This window comes from Zalophus californianus, chromosome 2 (genome assembly GCF_009762305.2).
Source record: "Zalophus californianus isolate mZalCal1 chromosome 2, mZalCal1.pri.v2, whole genome shotgun sequence".
In the NCBI taxonomy this organism is placed as follows: domain Eukaryota; kingdom Metazoa; phylum Chordata; class Mammalia; order Carnivora; family Otariidae; genus Zalophus; species Zalophus californianus.
In genome coordinates, this window is record NC_045596.1 from 189,145,954 (window position 1) to 189,164,844 (window position 18,891).

Genomic DNA, 18,891 nt, shown 5'->3' on the forward strand with positions numbered 1-18,891 from the left:
CACCCTTAAAACAGATGCCAGGAATGTCACTCAGATGGAAAAGGACCTTACTTGAAGTTCTGTAAAGACTGTGACAATTTATAAGATGTATGTGATTTCAACTTTCCCATGAAAAAATTCCTAGCTAGCCAGTTCCTGCAAGCAGGAAAGTAAAGTACTTAATACTTAGAGCTGCACTGGAAGAAGAAATCTTTTCAGATACTGAGACTCCCTCCAACAGCTTTATCAAATTATACCCTATGGACATAAAACACCATACCTCAAATTCTGAAACTTTTGTGGGACTGTGCCATTTATAAGGGACACTGTACACTTTCAGGGAAGTAAGGTAGACCTTGGCTACTTAACGTTTGTTATATTTTAATTTCAGCGACTCAAATAGTAAAAAACAAAGGCACTGAACACCCTGAAAATACGGTACTGTGGATGTTCTGGACACTTCTGCATCCATGCTAACTACCGTTTTTGTACCGACATTCTGATATTAATTAAACACTTGCTTGTTTTATTTAACCTACGGAGTTCCACCAACATCGTATCTGAAGACGTGTTAGCATATAACTTGAAGAACATCTAGGCTTGTGCATTTCATTCTACTTTATTTCTTGTGCGACTACAAAATAAAGTCATAAAAAAGTCAAACCTCTTTTTTGAAAGACTCAAATATACCGACAGGTGCTAAGGTGTGTGGTGCTCCAATCTAGAGAAGCCAAAAAGACCCCCTATGTGGCATCTCTTTTAAAGTAAAAAATACTGCGGTTATGCAACGGCCCTATGGGACACCGAAAAATAATATTCAGTGAAAGCGTCCGTATAAGAAAGAAATGAAATCGTCTTCGGGTGAGTCCATTTTTGTGGCCATCACAAAACAGTGAGTAAAAAATCCTTATACTTCATGCTCGTGACATATGCGCGGAAAAAGAACCGAACTGCCTGTGCAACACGATGGTCTCACTTGAAAACACAATTCCTTTTTAAGAAAGACGAGTGAAAATTAATGAGAGGAAATCAGCTTTCCCCAAGCGGGAGTCAAACAAACAGCCAGCAACCGGCGCGCTCCCCCGCCCCGCCCCGGGATGCGCGCGCAGGGCGGCCGGGGAGCGGGGCCTACCGATGGTGCAGTGCTCGCCGTTCCAGCCCTGGCTGCATTCGCACTTGCCGTCCTTGCAAGTGCCGTGCTCGGCGCAGCGCGGGTGGCAGGCCCTCTGACTGCAGGCGGCGCCGGTCCAGCCCTCTTCACAGCGACACGTGCCCCCCATGCACACTCCGTGCGAGCCGCAGTCCACCGAACAGATTTCTGCATTGAACAGAGGAAGCAGAGCACGAAGGGCAGGGCAATGGGGTGGGGTGGGGTGGGGTGGGGAGGTGTGGGGTGGGGTGGGGAGGTGCGGGGGGGGGGGCGGAGTGAGAAGGGGCGTGAATCAGCAGGACTGCATCTTCAACTCAAAAAACAGAACCGTTTTGAAAAATAAAAAGTATTTATAGACTCAGTACATGTTATTAGCATCGACTTGTAAGAATTATACATGGTCAAAGTTTACTTTGTCAGTAGTCATTTAATTTCAAATGCCCACTGTGACTGTGCATGAAATACACGAGAATTTTGTTATAATTCCCTCTATTATATGTATGTGTGTGTAAACACACACAGGCGACTAACAAAACAACGCATGAGTCATAAGGAGAGGAAAATACACACGTAATGTATCTGAGAGTATCTTTTGGCAGCCCAGGACACATGCACACATACAAACACACACATCAAGTTCATATAAAATTAATAAAATATTTCAGTGTCTAAGCATGTCCACTATTTAACCCCCATAGCAAGAATTGCAAAGGGGTTATTTCTACTCCTAATGTTTAAATTTCTAAACTACTCAGAAATTTTTAATTAAAAAGAATCTTTTGTAGTACCCACTTCGGCTTGCTTCTGAGGCACACACATGCTGGTCAAATAAAAGAAATTGTTTTTCCTAGTCAGTAAATTCGTACTGTGGACAGATACACACCACCGTAGAAAACCAGAACACCAAACTACTGACTCTGTCATTGGAAAAAGTAGGCTTTTCAGGTACTCGAATGGACTAAAAGCACAAGTGACCAAAGGACTTCAAAACCCTAACAATAGGTTCGATCTTTAAAATGAATTCTGAAGGATATTTTTATATTTTACTTTTTACATATAAAGTTAAAATCAACTGCCCTATTCTACAATTGCAGACCATTGCTTGGTTTTGGTTTCCTTGCAAAAATAATGCTGAACGATAAAAACCTGAAAGCATTTCTAACAAACAGAAAATGGACTGCAGCCTTGTTTTTACATGAAAAAACAGTAACTGTTTATGTAGTCCCATGCTCCTGTTTTCCCTACTCACTGCCCAGGTAACATTTCTCAGGCACCTTCCTTCTGCCGCTCAGTCCTGCAGAATTTTAAACCCATTGTGAGAGTTGTAACATTTCTTATAAACAACAGCCCGGACTATTAACTGGAAGAGAGTGGTAGATGTTTTTTCATGCCACATTTTCCATCTCGTTTGAATTAAATTTTTGATTAAGAGATCCAAGATGGTGATTAACTTCAGACGAACAGAACGTCAACTCAGCTCCAGAAGAGAGAGGTTTCTTTCTGAGGTACCCCTTTTATTCAATCTAATCAATTTTTCATTAGGGTGAAGGTGTTTATCAGCGTTTAGCACACTAGCTTTGAGCAAGGTGCGTCAATCTTTGTAATGAACTTATTAATTAGAGTTAATTTAATTGAAGTGGAATTGAAGGGCTAATTAATGGACAAACTGCTGATGAAAATAGAGGAAAGCTCTGTTGCTTTCAAACCTATGAACTTTCTGATGGAAATAATTCATTTCTTCTCTTTTGGCAGTTTAACCAAATGCTTCTGCAGGTGTAGAATCTACTCTTACTGAATTTAGTTATCTGAAGGTCATTTTTACAACAACAAAAGAGGCAGCTGGTACAGTGTTTTAGGTAGAAATTCCCAATAATGCTGCTAGTAAACTTTCCAGCCACAAACGTAAGTCACCAACTGTGTTTTTGTAAACTTCAAATGACAGCTGTGAGACATGCAGATAAACTTCAGGCACATGAACCAGGATATTTTCACAGGGTGAATACATGCATATTTGATATCTTTATTAATAATTCTAAGTAAGTTTTCTGTCTTTTTGCAGCTCCTAGCAAAATTTAATAAGGTCTTTTTTTTCCCTGTGCTTAGTTTCTTCCAAGAAGAGTACTGTATCCATTATTCAACTCTATATATTGAGAGTTTAATATATGTTTTTCTGCTTTGCATTGGGGGTGTAAAGATGAATAGTAGGAAGATCTTTGCCCACTATGTCTAAGTGTCATTTTGTTTACACGTAAAATTAGATTTTCAGCTGGCAAAATAATTATATTGGCATGAAAAATAATCAGTCTAAATATGTAAAATAATGATAGGTGATTTTGGCAGCCAGTTTAATTTTTTATTTAACATCTATACCTTTTTTTTTGCCATTCATGGCAATATCATTTTATGAAGAAGACTGAATTATCTTTTTAAATTTTATTTTATTTTTAAAATTTTTTTTAAGTAATATCCAATGGAGGGCTTGAACTCACAACCCCGAGATCAAGAGTTGCATGCTGTATTGACTGAGCCAGCCAGGTGGCCCAAGGCTGACTTATCTTTTGAGCTACAGTATCAATTATAAAAATATCCTTTATAAAATAATTCAGGTAATGTATTAAATACATTAAATAATGTTATATGAAACAAAAAGGGCTGTTTCATTATTTCTTTCCTACTCCAATAATTGTGGGAGACAAATTAGAATGGCAATATTTCAAACCAGTATTATTTTACAGCTAGTATTATTATGCTTATTCTACTGATGAAGGCATAAGAGACCTGAACCCAAGAGCTTTACTATAAAAATAATTATATCCATAAACTCTAAGTGGATTTTTTTGGTGGGATGTATTTTTTAGTACAGAAGCCAGAAAGGGAAATAAAAACTCAACAGACATAATTAAATGCCTATTCTGATGCTTGTGATTATAAAATACATTTTTAAGAACAGAGGACAAAACAAGTTAATGTGTTATTTAAATAATGCCTTGCACCTGTGCTTGGTAATGTTGGGTGGTGATGATTTCCAACAACTCTTTGGTGGGGCATTCAAGGTCCTCTATAACCCCACCGCTCAGTTTTTGTTTTCACTCCCAGTTGTCCGGTACATGTTATTTGCTCTAGGGGCCATGAATTTCCTAACCAGTTTCTAGTTCTCCTAACTATGTGAATCAACTCGTGTTTCTATGAAGCAGGAACAAACATAAGCCTGTCTGCCTCCAAAAATGTATGGCCAAAAGATGAGGGAAGCAGAGGAAAGGGAAGGAAGGCAGGGAAGGAGGGAGGGGATGAGGGAGGGGGCAGGGGATGAGGAAGGAGGGTGGGGAGGAAGAGAGGGAGACAGAGGAGGGAAGAAGCAGAGGGAGGAAGTTAGGGAGGAAGGAAGGGAGTCTGTCGCCGGTGAAGAACGGCACACAAATCTGTCATGCTGATGATGATTCACGGGGTAGCAGTCATGTCACCCAAGTTTCTCAAAGTGCCAGGAAAGAGTGATTTGTAAAAATTACTAGTCTTTTTTTTTTTTCTTCTTAAAATAAGCGTGTTAATTCACTGCTTAGCGGGATTTCTCTTGGGTTAATGCCATTAGGCTATACTAATAGATGAAATAATTTGCATTTCATAAATTTCACAATTGGAGGAACCGTAACCAAGCAGTACTTTCATGTGGAAGTACTCCTCTGAATCAATGGAGAATTAAGATGACAAACTGTAAGGGCCAAATTCGCCTTTAGGATTCTACCACCCTAACTCCGACTACCATCACCATCACTACTGATGGATAATACTTATCAAGTACTTGCCACGTATAAGGCACTATTCTAAGTGCTTTTCACACATTAACTCATTTCCATCCTTATGACGATTGTATAAGGTAGTACTATTGTCGTCCCCATGTTACAGGGGAAGAAACTGAGGCACAGAGAAGCATTTTAAATAGCCGATGGAACGCCACAGACCTAGGGAATGGCCAACCCAAGACCTGAACCCAGGCTCCAGATTTCCTGCTCTTCGCCACTCAGTTGCAAACAGGGCTTCAGGGAAGAAGGCAGTCAGTGTCAATGGGATGAAGGATAGACAGCCCTCTTCCCTGAAGCCAAGGCTTACGCAGATGTTTCTATTTACTCAACAGCGTTAACAAGACCTATGCTTTTGCCTTCTCCTTTCCTCCCCTCCCTCCCTCTTCAGTTCCCCCTCCTCCTCCACTTTCCCATACAGAAGGCATCCTCGCCTCCGTGTCTCACCATCACCTGCCCTGCATCCTGCCTCGCCGCTCACCCCTTCCCAGCTTCCCTGCCTTCTCCAGAGCCACGGCCACTGCCCCATCCCACCCTGGTTGCAGACATTCAGCTCTTTGCACCAACTCCTGTGCTGTCTCTTCAGCAAGCTCTGTCTAGTTCTCCTTTAAAATGGCCCTCAGATTTATCCTTTTCATGTCTACGAACTCCAAAGGAATTCACACTCTCAGCACTTCACACTCTGGGAAAGCTCTCAAACTTGCCTCCCAGCCGCCAAATTCCGACTAGCCACCCTCTCTGACACAGAATCAACTGGGGAGTTCGCACATACTGCTCTCATCACACTGATGGGCACACATCGTCATGACGAGTGGATTCTCCGTTGTCTGAACCATCATTGCTAAGCTGCGTCCCTCAGAACCGGGTGCAACCCAACCTCTGCCTCCAAATACCTTTCCTTTCTTCTCCCATATGGAGAACGCTATTCTCACAGTTGTATCCTTGTCGAAGGTAGTTGTCGTAGCAGTAAAATCGTAGCAGTGGAGGTGGCAGGTATATTTGGAATTTATTCTGGACTAAGCGTTGTACTAAGTACTTGATATACATTAATTCAAGCAATTCCCAAGGCACCTCTGTAAAGAATGTCTTGATTAAATCCATTTAACAGATGGGTAAACTAAAACATACGGTAGTCTGCCTAAGTTTACACAGCTGTTAAGGAGTAGAGGTTGGATATGAACCCAAGCATCTGATCTCAGGGTCTATGCTCTGAAGTACTTTCTCATACTGTTCCCTGAGTCAGAAAATACCTCCCAGCCCCACACTAACTGCCATCTCTAAAAGAAGGCAACGCACGTGAATCAAAATCTCCTTGAAAACTTCCAGTGTGCATTAATGCAGGAGCACTCCTCTGAATGTTGATTGTATTTACATATTATTCCATGTAATATGCAATAAAAGATTAAAATGGGATGTGTTGGTTTCTCAGTATTTCATGTGTGTTCAATCTCATCTCCCCAATTAAACTGTCATCTTCTAGATTAGAACAGCACCTTTCCACACTGTGGGACTAATGTGGTCATGGAGTTAATTCATGGGATATAACCAGCATTAAAAAAAATATAGAATATACTTGGAAGAAAGTATCAGTGCGTACCACTTTGTAAAGCTTTGTTTCAGTTACGTGAGTGTTATGTGTACGCACCTTAGGTCACAAGGTAAAACTATTTGAGGCTGTGGGTCACGGTCAAAAATTTGAAAGCAAAAATTTGAAAGCCGCTATCCTAGAGGGTAAGAATGATACATTATTCTTTATTCTTACAGGGCTCATCCATGCACAGAGCCGGCTGCTCAATAATGAACTGACTGATTGAAAAAAAAAATTACTACCTGCCATTTTTATTACAATCATACTATCATAATTAAAAAAAAATCAGTGTCAGACCGTTTTGCATATCATAATATCTATATACGTATACTCTATTGTGATCCCATTTAGCCTTATGGTGGCAAATACTTTTTTAATTGAGGCTTCTCTGTTATGAGATAATGTGCATTTTTCAATCCCCAAGCTCTACACAGGCCTTGAGAGTTAGGAAGATGGAGTATTCTGCACAAATGAAATATTATTCTTTACCATGCTACTACAGGAGAAATTTTAATGACAAATTGACCTAGCCTGTTCCTTCTTACAAGGCAACGGAATTTCATTACTTTTAACATTTATTTCTATAAATCATAACTTTAATAAAATCTGTATTAAGTTTAATAAGTGTGTTTTTAAAATTAAAGTATCTTAATCTTTAGCTACACAATATTAAGCACGCAATCTCCCTGCACTTATGCACCTTACCATTTGAGCAGTCTGGGCCAGTCCAGTTAGGGTCACAAGTGCAGGACCCGCTCTCCTGAAGATACGTTCCATGACCAGAACACTGGTCTGGACACATGGTCTTCACTAGTTCACAATTGCTACCACCCCACCCTGGACTGCAGTGACATTCCCCGTGGATACAAACACCGTGATTGGAACATCCGGGGTCCAGACAGTCGGCTGGAGTAGAGAGAAAAGAGAACAATTTCACAATTAAATCTAGAAGATGTCACACATACACAGTGCATGCAGGATAAAGAATTAAATCCCAGTCCAATGTATATGAAAATTCTGGAGACTCAATTATTTACCTACCATTTTCAAGAACTTGTTTCTGGAAACGCAAAGAATCATACAATACGGCATTAAGGATCATGCCATTTAGGTAATGGTGACTCTTAAAAGGATTTGGAATTTTCGCGAATTGCACACATACAAGCTCCTGAGATTTCAGACTATTGCTCTCTGTTCTGCTTAATCAGATAGTAATAAGTATTGGCTTCTCTGTAACAAAATTGTATCAGATGACCTAATCCACAACCACTGAATCCTGACAGCTGTATGGGACTCTCAAACTGTTTGAGAAATAAATGAGTTGCATACTCTCTAACCTTCTTAATTCACTTTAATGTGCTTTAGATGACGAGATTTAACTTAGCAATTTGACTCAATAAAACTGTACACTTGTAGGGTCAATGGCCTGAAAATTTAATTCCAGAGACTTAATTGCATTACTTTCTGTGTGCAGATCAATAAAGTCAATTTGACTGAAGAACGGAAATGATGTTTTTCTGCTTTTGGAAAAAACAATTCAACTGTACTTTACAGTATAACATCTTGACTATCACCACTACATACAGTTATGGAACAAGCCCATGTCCTACTTTTTTCCACTAGTATATTACGTAATGTATAGTACATCTTTCTAGAGATGCCCAAATACTAGACTTACAAGCTGGCATCAATGTGAAAAACTGTAAAAAAAAAACAAAAAAACAAAAAAACAAAAACCCAAAACAAAACAACAACAAAAAACCCCAAACAAAACAAACCCAAAAAAGCAAAGATAACAAAACAAAACGAAACAACAGTCCACTGTTGGTTTCAAGACACAAACGTTTGCTTCCTTCCTCAGAGTGGAAAGAAAACAAAACAAAAAAAAGACTCACAGGACTGAAAGCCAAGGGGCTCTCTGGCATTTGTGTTTTTTATTAGTCGAAATGTTAACAAAATGATGCATCTAAGTATGGAAATCAAAGTTACTTTCACGAGGAGGCACAAGAAAAGATGCAGCCGCCAAAGTGAAGATTACAGAGATACTCTCTGAAGAGAAGCACAGACTTCTGCAGATACGGGCACAGTTTACCTTCTTCACAATTTTCTCCTTTGTATCCCGAGTTGCAAGCGCAAGAGCCCATGATGCAGATCCCACGCCCCCCGCACTGCGGGTCAATGCACTGCGTGGTGGGCACGTCGCACTCCGTGCCCTTCCAGCCGCTGAAGCAGAGACAGCGGCCCTTGGAGTACTGCCCGTTGCCGCTACACAACACGGGACAGGCTGCTGTGAAATAAAACACGACAGAGGGATTAACGGCCACGTTCTCAGGCGAGAGCCCCAGAGCAAGGCGATGCGTCGCTGGAACAGGGAGTTTGCCGGTTTTCTCCCTTTTCCTTTCTTGTCTGGCTGGTTTTCGGCATTACTCGTGTTTCTACGGCTTATTTATACTGGCTTAAGAAAAGGCTCTAACTCGCATACCTCTGGAACAATCCGGACCTAAAAATCCCGGAAAACAATGGCAAGTTCCAGAAACACACTCTCCATTTCCATGGCAATTTCGGGGGCATTCCACCACAGACTCTGAAGAAAAGAGAGAGAAGGAACACTTATGGTCCAGCCTGCTTCTCGCACAAGGTAAACTGTGTCACTTTGATCGTTTTGGCTCCCCACGGAAGGAGTGATGGATGGCCCGCTCCATCACCAAAAAAAAAAAAAAGGTTCATTTGCACCAGATTACTCGAGTAGTAAAAAGCAAAGCACTGCCATCTCAAATGCAGATGTTTTTAAGTGTTTTCAAGATGCACCGTCCTCCAAGATACTTGCAAAGAACAGGTTCTCCCAATGCTTCACGGTATGTCACATACGCATAAATAAACGATTTAAAAAATATGTCTCACGTTTTACCTCAGTCTTTATCACCCTCGGAATCACTCCAAATCAGAAGACAACCGAGCTTCCATTCAACACACCGTTTTAGGCTGCAGCCCGGGAAAAAGATGCTTTTGAAGACCGTTCTTACCTATGACGATGGTATTAAAGGACACCTGCTCCGCATTTTTCCCGTCATTGTAAAAAGCCAGATGCCAGATTCCAGAATCCAGGTACTGGATAAAGCCAGCCTCGTGCAGACTGACGGACCTCGCCTGCCGCCCTGCTCTCTCGGGCTCCAGCAGGTTCCGCGGCTCTCTTGCGATCAACCTGCTGCCATCCAGGAGCTCGACAAAGTCATACTGAGGGGCAGGACAAGTACAGATGTTTAGTGCTCAGCCACATTTCGGTTGTAGCTGCTTCTCGCTTTATTCATTCATTCATTTATTTGTTTGTTTATTTATTTATTGTTCCAACGTCTCCCCTCTGCTCTGATACAAACAAAGTCGGTTTCTAGATTTAGAGCTAAGCCTTGCAACTGATAAAGAGTTTGATGAGTGCAAGGCCATGTGTGGATACAACCACGAGCCTGTAACATTTCAAACATGGCAACCTAACCCTAGACCAGGAGATCATCTCTTCGGGTCATCTCCTACTTAATCCCTGTGTGGTAACAACTATCACTGATAAATACTCTGTGTCAGGATCATACTGAATCCTTGTGGCCACCCTTCTAGGATGGTGTGGATATTTCCACAGCAAAGATGGAAGAAACCAACCCTTGAGGAGCTTGAGGAGGGTTCGATACCTCGTAAGCAGTGGAGTCGGTTTGTGAGAAAGCTCAGGTCTTTCCAACCACCCACCATGCTCCTCCCTGGGACCCTGATGTTACCATCCCAGGCACCATGGAGAAACCCATGGCTTTGTCCTCAGTTATGGTGAAACTAAAAACCGGTATCAAGACGGGGGTATATCTCTGACTGAAAGTCCAAAAAATTCAACAATGGACGGGTTCTGAAGGGATGACAGTAACAGTAGCTATGCCCAATTATTATTATGAAGTCAACGTCGTTAAGCTCAAGTTTTGATTTAGTAAGATTAATGATGAACATTGGGTAGCTAGAAGAACTGGAGCATTTAAAGATAATTAGATAATTAAAAATACGAAGGGTGACTGGTAAGAGTAGTTCTGTAACCAGAGATAACGCAGTGAGTTTGGAAGACACTGCAGACTTTCCAACATGGTTTTAATAAACTTGGATAAAAGTTCATTAAACTTTTGTTTGAGTTTTAAATCCCTGAGTGATTCAGTTGCTTTAGACTCTTACCCAGTTTCACTTTATTCCTGAGGGTGAAAAATACACCACAGTGCAATATATATAATTTTACAGCACTAGCTATGTTAATTACCAATATTCTACTTTCTGATAGATTTCAGAAATGGAATTTCATCAGAGCTCTGTTTGAAGACAAGTTTATTATATGAATCCCTTAATATAGCCAAATTGGAATAAAATCAGCCGTTGGGATTCCAAGATTCATGATTAAATGTGTCGCCACTGTACTGATCACAGAACTCTAACATTACTACTGGACAGAATTTAGAATATCTAATTCAGTTTCCAACATATTAAAATTTTTATTTAAATGTAAAAGCATTTTTTATTTTTTTTGTGTGTAGTAAAACTACCTCATGACATCACGCAGCTGTGAGAAATACACACAAAAAGCCATAAGTTGGTTAGCATTCAGTAACTTTTTTTCATTTCTATCTTACACGGATGAAAATAATCACTGGCATGGATATTTAACCTGCAAATTTTTCACTGGAATTGTATTCCAAAATTATCAGAGGAAAATGAATGCAGCACTTTCTAAAGGTGTCTGTATCTCAAATAAGCCATTCGTTTTCTCATCAGATTTAAATATTTATATTAGCTTGGCAAAGAGGCAGGGAAAAGTTTCTTTTTATGGCTCCTTTGCATATAAGCATTTTTCTCCTCTGACATTAAACTCAGTAGCTGAAAGACTGAAAGGGAGGAAATTTTGAGTTTTAACTGGTCTTTCAAGCTCATACTCATAGTCAACCACCTTCATTCCTAGGAATCACCATTTGCATCACACCCTGAACAATAAAATGAGGCTGGAGTTGCTGGGCATGGGGGGTGGGGGTGGTGGTGGGCGGGAGGCCACAGTTGCTGAGAATCTGTCTAGGCTCTTCCGTAGGGGCATTTCACACATGCCTTCAGGAGGGTTATTCAAATACCTAAAGACAAGTCCTCTACTTAACACTAAGCCTATGTCTACAAAAAGTAAACAAATTACATGTAACAAAAATATTTAGTAACTGTTGTTCTGAGGGTGTAAAGTAAAAAGCAATCACTTATGAACAAACTTGGGCTACTGGCTTAACTCTGTAATACCTATTCATAAGATGGAGACATGGATTTTTTTTTTTTTTGTGGGGGCAAGTCTTAGGATCTTATTCAGTCTCACCACTTCGGGGAAGTGATCATGAAACAAGGTTAGACTGGATAAAGCTATCCTACTGGGTCATTTCTGAGCAGTTAGATTATCCAAATGCTCAACTCAATTCAGTTATTAAAACGATGAGAACTAGGGCACCTGGGTGGCTCAGGTCATGATTTCAGGGTTCTGGAATCAGGCCCTGCATTGGGCTCCCTGCTCAACAGGGAGCCTACTTCTCCTTCCCCTTCTGGCCCCCACTTGTGCTTGCTCTCTTTCTCTCTCAAATAAATAAATAAATAAATAAATAAAATCTTTAAAGAAAAGGATGAGAACTCAGAATCTATGAATACTTAACTGTATTTCCTTTTAAATATTTATTTATTTGAGAGAGAGAGACAGTACAAGCAGGGGGAGGGGCAGAGCAAAAAGCAGACTCCCCACTGAGCGGGGAGCCCAATGAGGGACCCAATCCCAGGACCCTGAGATCATGACCTGAGCTGAAGGCAGATGCTTAACTGACTGAGCCACCCAGGTGTCCCATTAACTGTATTTTTAAATCAGCTTTTTGGTGGTGGCACGGTCTTGCTGTGAATCATTGGCACATAGAGGAGGAAGAGATTTTAGACATCATCTGATCCAACGGTTTCATTTTCTGGACAGAAAGAGGCGCAGAGAAGTGAAGTGATTTTTCAAGGTCACAAGGTCAAAGAGTGGTAGGGGTGTATGCTTCCAGAACTCAGGTCTCCAGCTACCATTCTGAAACAGCCTTCATGCAAACGTACTTAAATGATACAGTGTTAAATTAAAATGTACTTAAATGAGAAGCGTCAAATTGCTTCTTTAGGCTTCTAAATGTCCAGGAGAATGAGTTGGGCATCAGGGAGAAAAAAGTCAATTGATTCCTTGGCAACAATCAAACGGACAGTTTTATAAAGGGTCACAAAGACTTTTAAAACTCAAGTGACTATTCTGAATGGTTGGCCAATTTTAATTATTTCAGGTTGATTTATTTAATGTTCCCCAGAAACAGAGAAATGTTCAATTTGGGCTGCTTTATAGCATATTTCATGTTTAAACACTGAACTCAGAAATAGTTGTTTGCTCTGCTGATCTTGAATAAACTAGAGGAAGGAACTCTAATAACTGTGGAGCTTCAGAAAATGCGTAATCTGGTTAAACACATATATTGTGGTAGAAAGGAAAAGTGGATATTATGTATATTGTATTTAAATACCAGAAGAATTATGGGAAAACCTGAAACTGCACTTTTTATTTCCCTAATCTCATATGGTATATATAACTTGGAAAAGAGTCAACCCTAAATCTTTAAATAAATCTTTAAAGTACACAACAATTTTCTTTGAAATTATTTTCTGGAATTTATAGGTTCTATGTGCACTGTTGTGCTTATTAGCTTTGGAGGTATATTTCTTCAGTTACAAAAATAGTGATTTAAACATGTATATGGTTCCAATGGAAAAAATTTTTTTTCTATTTCACCAGACTATTGATATAAATGCAATCTCTCTGCTTTCAGTGAAGTTAGAGAGATCCACACTTCCATTTAAGTCAATCTGGTTATTATATCGTACTCTGTGTCACCTACAGCATAAACTGGTGTCAAACAGAATTGCAATCAAAAATTTAAATTGGACACTAGTACACAATGGGGAGTCTTTATATTTTTAAAGATTTTTTTATTTATTTGACAGGGAGGGAGAGAGAGAGAGAGAACACAAGCAGGGGGAGTGGCAGGCAGAGGGAGAAGCAGGCTTCCTGCTGAGTAAGGAGCCCGATGCGGGACTCCATCCTAGGACCCTGGGATCATGCATGACCTGAGCAGAAGGCAGATGCTTAACCAACTGAGCCATGCAGGTGGCCCCACAATGGGGAGTATTTAATGTGCAAGGACCAAAGGCATTTACTTTAATAATGTAGATATGAAAAAACGTTATCAGAAAGATGAATGCACCAAAGCCTGATATTCAAAAATTTCACAGCTATACAATTTATATATGTATACAAAACTTTCCCTGATCTACAGTGACATAAGAGAAAGCATGTTCAAAATTTCTTACTCCTCTTTCTTTGAAGATATGATTCTTTTATTGGTATATGATCAATTTTTCTTCCTAACTTATATTCCTAGGTTATAGAAAAAGCATTTCTCACAAAATTACATACTCTAAAGCATACATGAAAATCCTCCAGTCCTCAACTCATAAATCAAATTAAAATCTGCATGAAATTCTATGGGTACATAAACTGGTTATCAAGTATAACTTTAGGCTCATCCAACTGTCAATGTTAATTAACCATCTATTACATTTTTGGAATTCCTGTGTTGACTAACATAATAGTTGACCCTAGGAAAGTCCGAGCTCCAAATTTATAGTAGGTAATTTAAATAATTTCTCTTAGACATAATGGGACCTCTTTTATTTTTTATTTTTAAGATTTTATTTATTTTTTTGAGAGAGAGAGAGAGCTGAAGCATGGTGAGGGAAAGGCAGAGGGAGAGGGAGAAGCAGATTCCCCGCTAAGCAGGGAGCCCAACATGGGGCCCGATCCCAGGACCTTGAAATCCTGACCCGAGTGGAAGGCAGATGCCCAACCGACTAAGCCACCCAGATGCCCCAACAATGGGACCTCTTTTAAACCACAATTTCCAACTTACATACCCTGATCCGGTATTAGATTACGAAAACGCCTATAGAATTACTGATGGTAGTTCTCTGTGACTGTTACTGTGACCTAATTTTCATGCAAGCGGATTGATTTAAAGTTCCTTGAATGCATGACTGAAGGGTCTTTGAATTGTTTTGAGTACCACACTTAGATGATCACCCTCGGTTATATATGAAAGTTCTCTTGCCTCTTTGAGGAACTGTGGCTTGAGTTGATCAAAGTTCATGTCATCCTCTTTAAGTTTATGTTCTCATAATTTCTTTACTAACAGTAAGTCTGGCATTAAGCAGAAAAAATACAATATATTTTCAACTCCATGAATACAATGTTTGAGATGAAAATACTGTGCATCTATTACATGAAAGGAATAAGATCCTCTGAAATCCTCCTAGAATCTTTGTAAAACACTTGGAAAATCCATGATGTTTTCCTAGGTGTTCAGATGATGTTCGATATTCATTTAGTTACTCACAAATTTTAGTACATTTTAATCCATCAATAATGATTAACGCAAGTCAGGAAGAAAATGCCGTTCTTCCTACTAATCCGAAAACCTCAAGTGTAACCTACATTCAAAATTCTTTTCACTGTAAAAGATCAATACAAAAGTGGTCCAACAGTTAAACAGCTGAACTTAAGAAACAGAATAACTTTAAAAATGCAAACTAGCAGTTTCCCATTTTATTGACAACAAAGCCTACTTTTACCTGAGTATGGGAAGGTGGTAAGCCTTTTCGGCCATATACTCCAATCAATGCATCCTTCTGAAGAGAGATATTGAATTTAAGAAACTGTGGCTGATCAATAAAAAGCTGTGATCTCCAGAAGATCCCAGGAGGAACCTCTTGAATTGCTCTTCGGCCAATATCAAGTTCTCCAGAATCTATGGTGTTATTTTCTTGTGTAAATCCACCAAATTTTCCTGAATGGAAGAGATCCATCGAAAAACAATGAAAAAGTAAAACAACAACAACAACAAAACAAATACCCCCCAAAAGCCTCAAACAACAAACAGCTTTCCTTTCAAAAAGTTCTTTTCACTAAATGCTCAGGCATTCCATCTTCTGATAAATGAAATGCTCTCCTATAATTCTCACTTTAAAAGCTTTTTTGTGAGCTACTGTTGTTCAATGAATTCTGATTTAGCCTTTAAGATATTTAAGTAAAAATCCTTTGACTTCCCCCAAGGTATGCCTATTACTGAAACTCTTTTCACACCTACAGTCTTTCTTGATCACTTGAAACGTAATTATCTTACAAATATATGTCTTGTTATTTCTTGTGAGAGATTAAGTCTGTTACTAATCAGTCCTTCTAAACGTACCATAGCACTGCAAAGTGTAAATTAAGGCGGAATGGATTATGGAGATTTCCAAATCAATCTTTAAGCAAACAACAAAACCAATCAATGGCACAGATTCACGTAGTTCCCTCTGAACTCTACATTAGAATGAATAAAAACTCAGATGCTGAAAAGGAGGCAGAGAAGGGGGAGTGGGGACATTATGCCGGGAAGGAAGGGAGGGGTAAGTTCAAATTCTCACGAAGACATTCAAGTAGGCTGCCATAACCATTTTCTTTTGACCCTGACCTCAAATTCACTCACAGCCTCACCAAGCATACCTGCATTACCCCTTTCAATGACCTTCAACCAAGGAACAAAACCTCTCTCCTCCATGAGTCTCTGCCACCTCCTGGTTTTAGGAAACAGATCCAAGACTCATATTTTTGGGCATGGTTTTCCCCACCTTCCCTCTTTGCTAAGGTTCTTTCTCAGGGTTCTGAAAGGGCACGTGAGAGAGGAGGTTTTACAATTTGTGTTAAATAGAAGTAAAACCACATTGTCTTTTATTCAGAAAAGGCCCATGAAGGCTCAGGGACAGGATGAAACGGGAAAATTATCCTCTGTCCATTCAAACTATTTAAAGTCACAAAGACGACTTACTACGATTTTTCTTTTAAAAATATTAATCTGAATATTCATTCAAGTATTACGTAATCTTATATGATATCTATTTACACAATAGCCTCCAGAGAAGTTGTCGATTCAAAATTTAGAGGGTTTCATTTCAAATCACAGACCTGTGAACTATCTTCCTCTAATGGTAGGAGGAGAGAGTCTTCTATGAAAAGTTACTAGTTTAACCCTGAGTCCATTTTTGAGCATTTACCAGGGACATAGGACTACAGGTGATAGAAACATAAACCAAAGAACAGAATCTTAGAGATTATATGCGTAGCTAACCTGGCTTCCATGGTTTCTGCCATCAAGCAACCAATTATGTGGTTGGGAAGACAACACCGTGAACCTAATAAACTAAACGACAATCTAAAACCATATACAGTTAAATATAAAAATTCAGATGCTGGAGGAAGGTGATATCACTGTAGGCTGGTGGTTGAAAGATTTCACAGAAGTGTTAAAAGTCTGAGGTAAACTTTGAAGGACAGGCAGGGTACGGTTTCTGAGTTGGAATAAACAATCTGATTAAAAATATGGGAGTGTAGGGGTGCCTGGGTGGCTCAGTTAAGAGTCTGACTCTTGATTTCAGCTCAGGTCATGATCTCAGGGTGGTGAGATCAAGCCCCACGTCAGGCTCTGTGCTCAGCAGGGAGTCTGCTTGAGATTCTCTCCCTCTCTCTCGCAAATAAGTAAATCTTTAAAAAAAATCATGGACGTGTAACTGGATATGTGTTACAGTGATGGTGAACAGAGAGATCTGTTTGGCTAGAAAGGAAGTTAAGAAAACTGGTTTTGGAGTCAAACTGGGTTTGAATCCGGCTCTGTCAATAACTGGCTGTGTGCTCCTAAAGAAGATATTAAATACCTGGTTCTAAACCTCATCTGTAAAACGGGGGTGATAATAATGCAATCACAGAACTATTGTAAGAATTACATAAGGCATTATATATAAAACATTTGGCTGTCAGTATATACTGAGACGGTAACAGGTTTGTCATGGGAGTAATGGAAGATACAGCTAGAAAGGGAGAGTGAGATCAGCGTGTGGAAGGCCCTGAATGCCAGCTTAAAGAGTCTGGTCTCCAACACGAACAGACGTTTCTCCAAAGGCATCCAGATGGCCAACAGACACATGAAAAGATGCTCAACATCACGTGTCATCAGGGAAATGCAAATCAAAACTACAATGCCTCAAAGTTGTCAGACTGGCTAAAATCGACAATGCTAGAAACAACAGGTGTTGGCGAGGATGTGGAGAAGGTGCCCTTGTGCACTGTGGGTGGGAATGCAAACTGGCTTAGCCACTGTGGAAAACAGTATGGAGGTTCCTCAAAAAGTTAAAAATAAAACCATACTATGATCCAGTAATCCCACTACTATTTACCCAAGGAATACAAAAACAGTAATTCAAAGGGATACATGCACCCCTACAGTTCACTGCAACCAAGTCATGGAAGTGGTCCAAGTGTCCATTGACTGATGAATGGATAAAGAAGATGTGGTATATATACACAATGGAATTATTAATCAGCTATAAAAATAATGAAATCTTGCCATTTACAATGATGTGGATGGAGCTAGAGAGTATAATGCTAAGTGAAATGAGTCAATCAGAGAAAGACAAATACCGTATGATTTCACTCAAATGTGAAATTTAAGAAACAAAACAAATGAGTGGCGTGGAAAAAGAGAGAGAGGGAAACAAACCAAGAAACAGACTCTTAACTATAGAGAACAAACTGATGGTTACCTGAGGGGAGGTGGGTGGGGGATGGGGGAAACAGGTGAAGGTAGTTAAGGGGGGCACTTGTGATGAGCACAGGGTGATGTACGGAAGTGATGATTCATTATACTGTACTCCTGAAACTCATATTACGCTGTATGTTAGACTTGAAATAAAAACTTAAAAAATCGATACCTGAAGTTGACTTAATATGGGTAAATTGTACTTCAGTGCCATAAAAACACTTTTCCTATGTTGTGTGGTGTACACATGCGTGGTGTGCGTGTGTGGGCACACGCATGCACATGTGTTTATGATCAGGAGAAACAGAATTCCAGATTACTAAAGAAAGTGTCTTGTGATCACAGATGAGTAGAGCAGATATCCAAGTTATGCCCACTGGGGTCTAGAATAATTCACAATAAATTCACGCTTATAGATAAATGTGAAGTTTGAGGGAGAGTATATTACTCATAAGTGCTGGGGATTGTCTTCTACCTGGCCTACCATAGCCTACAATGACCAAAGAACCTTTGGTTGCAAAGGAATTATAAGGTAAAGGAGACCATCTGGCTAAAGGTGAGATGAAGTAATATTCAAGGACATTAAAGGCATATACAGTAGTCCCGTTTATTCCTGGTTTCACTTTCTGTTGTTTCAGTTAC

General features: G+C 39.7%; 1 protein-coding gene across 1 annotated transcript in view; it reads right to left on the reverse strand.

Annotated features, from left to right (window-relative positions):
• TENM3 (teneurin transmembrane protein 3) overlaps nt 1-18,891 on the reverse strand; it is a 1,257,915-nt gene that overhangs the window by 105,932 nt on the left and 1,133,092 nt on the right. Inside the window, exons 10-15 of the mRNA XM_027598498.2 lie at nt 15,248-15,462; nt 9,535-9,745; nt 8,994-9,095; nt 8,604-8,798; nt 7,217-7,417; nt 1,112-1,297 (exon numbers count right to left, since the gene is read on the reverse strand). Coding sequence (XP_027454299.1) covers nt 1,112-1,297; nt 7,217-7,417; nt 8,604-8,798; nt 8,994-9,095; nt 9,535-9,745; nt 15,248-15,462 — 1,110 coding nt within the window. The remainder of the gene's footprint in view (nt 1-1,111; nt 1,298-7,216; nt 7,418-8,603; nt 8,799-8,993; nt 9,096-9,534; nt 9,746-15,247; nt 15,463-18,891) is intronic.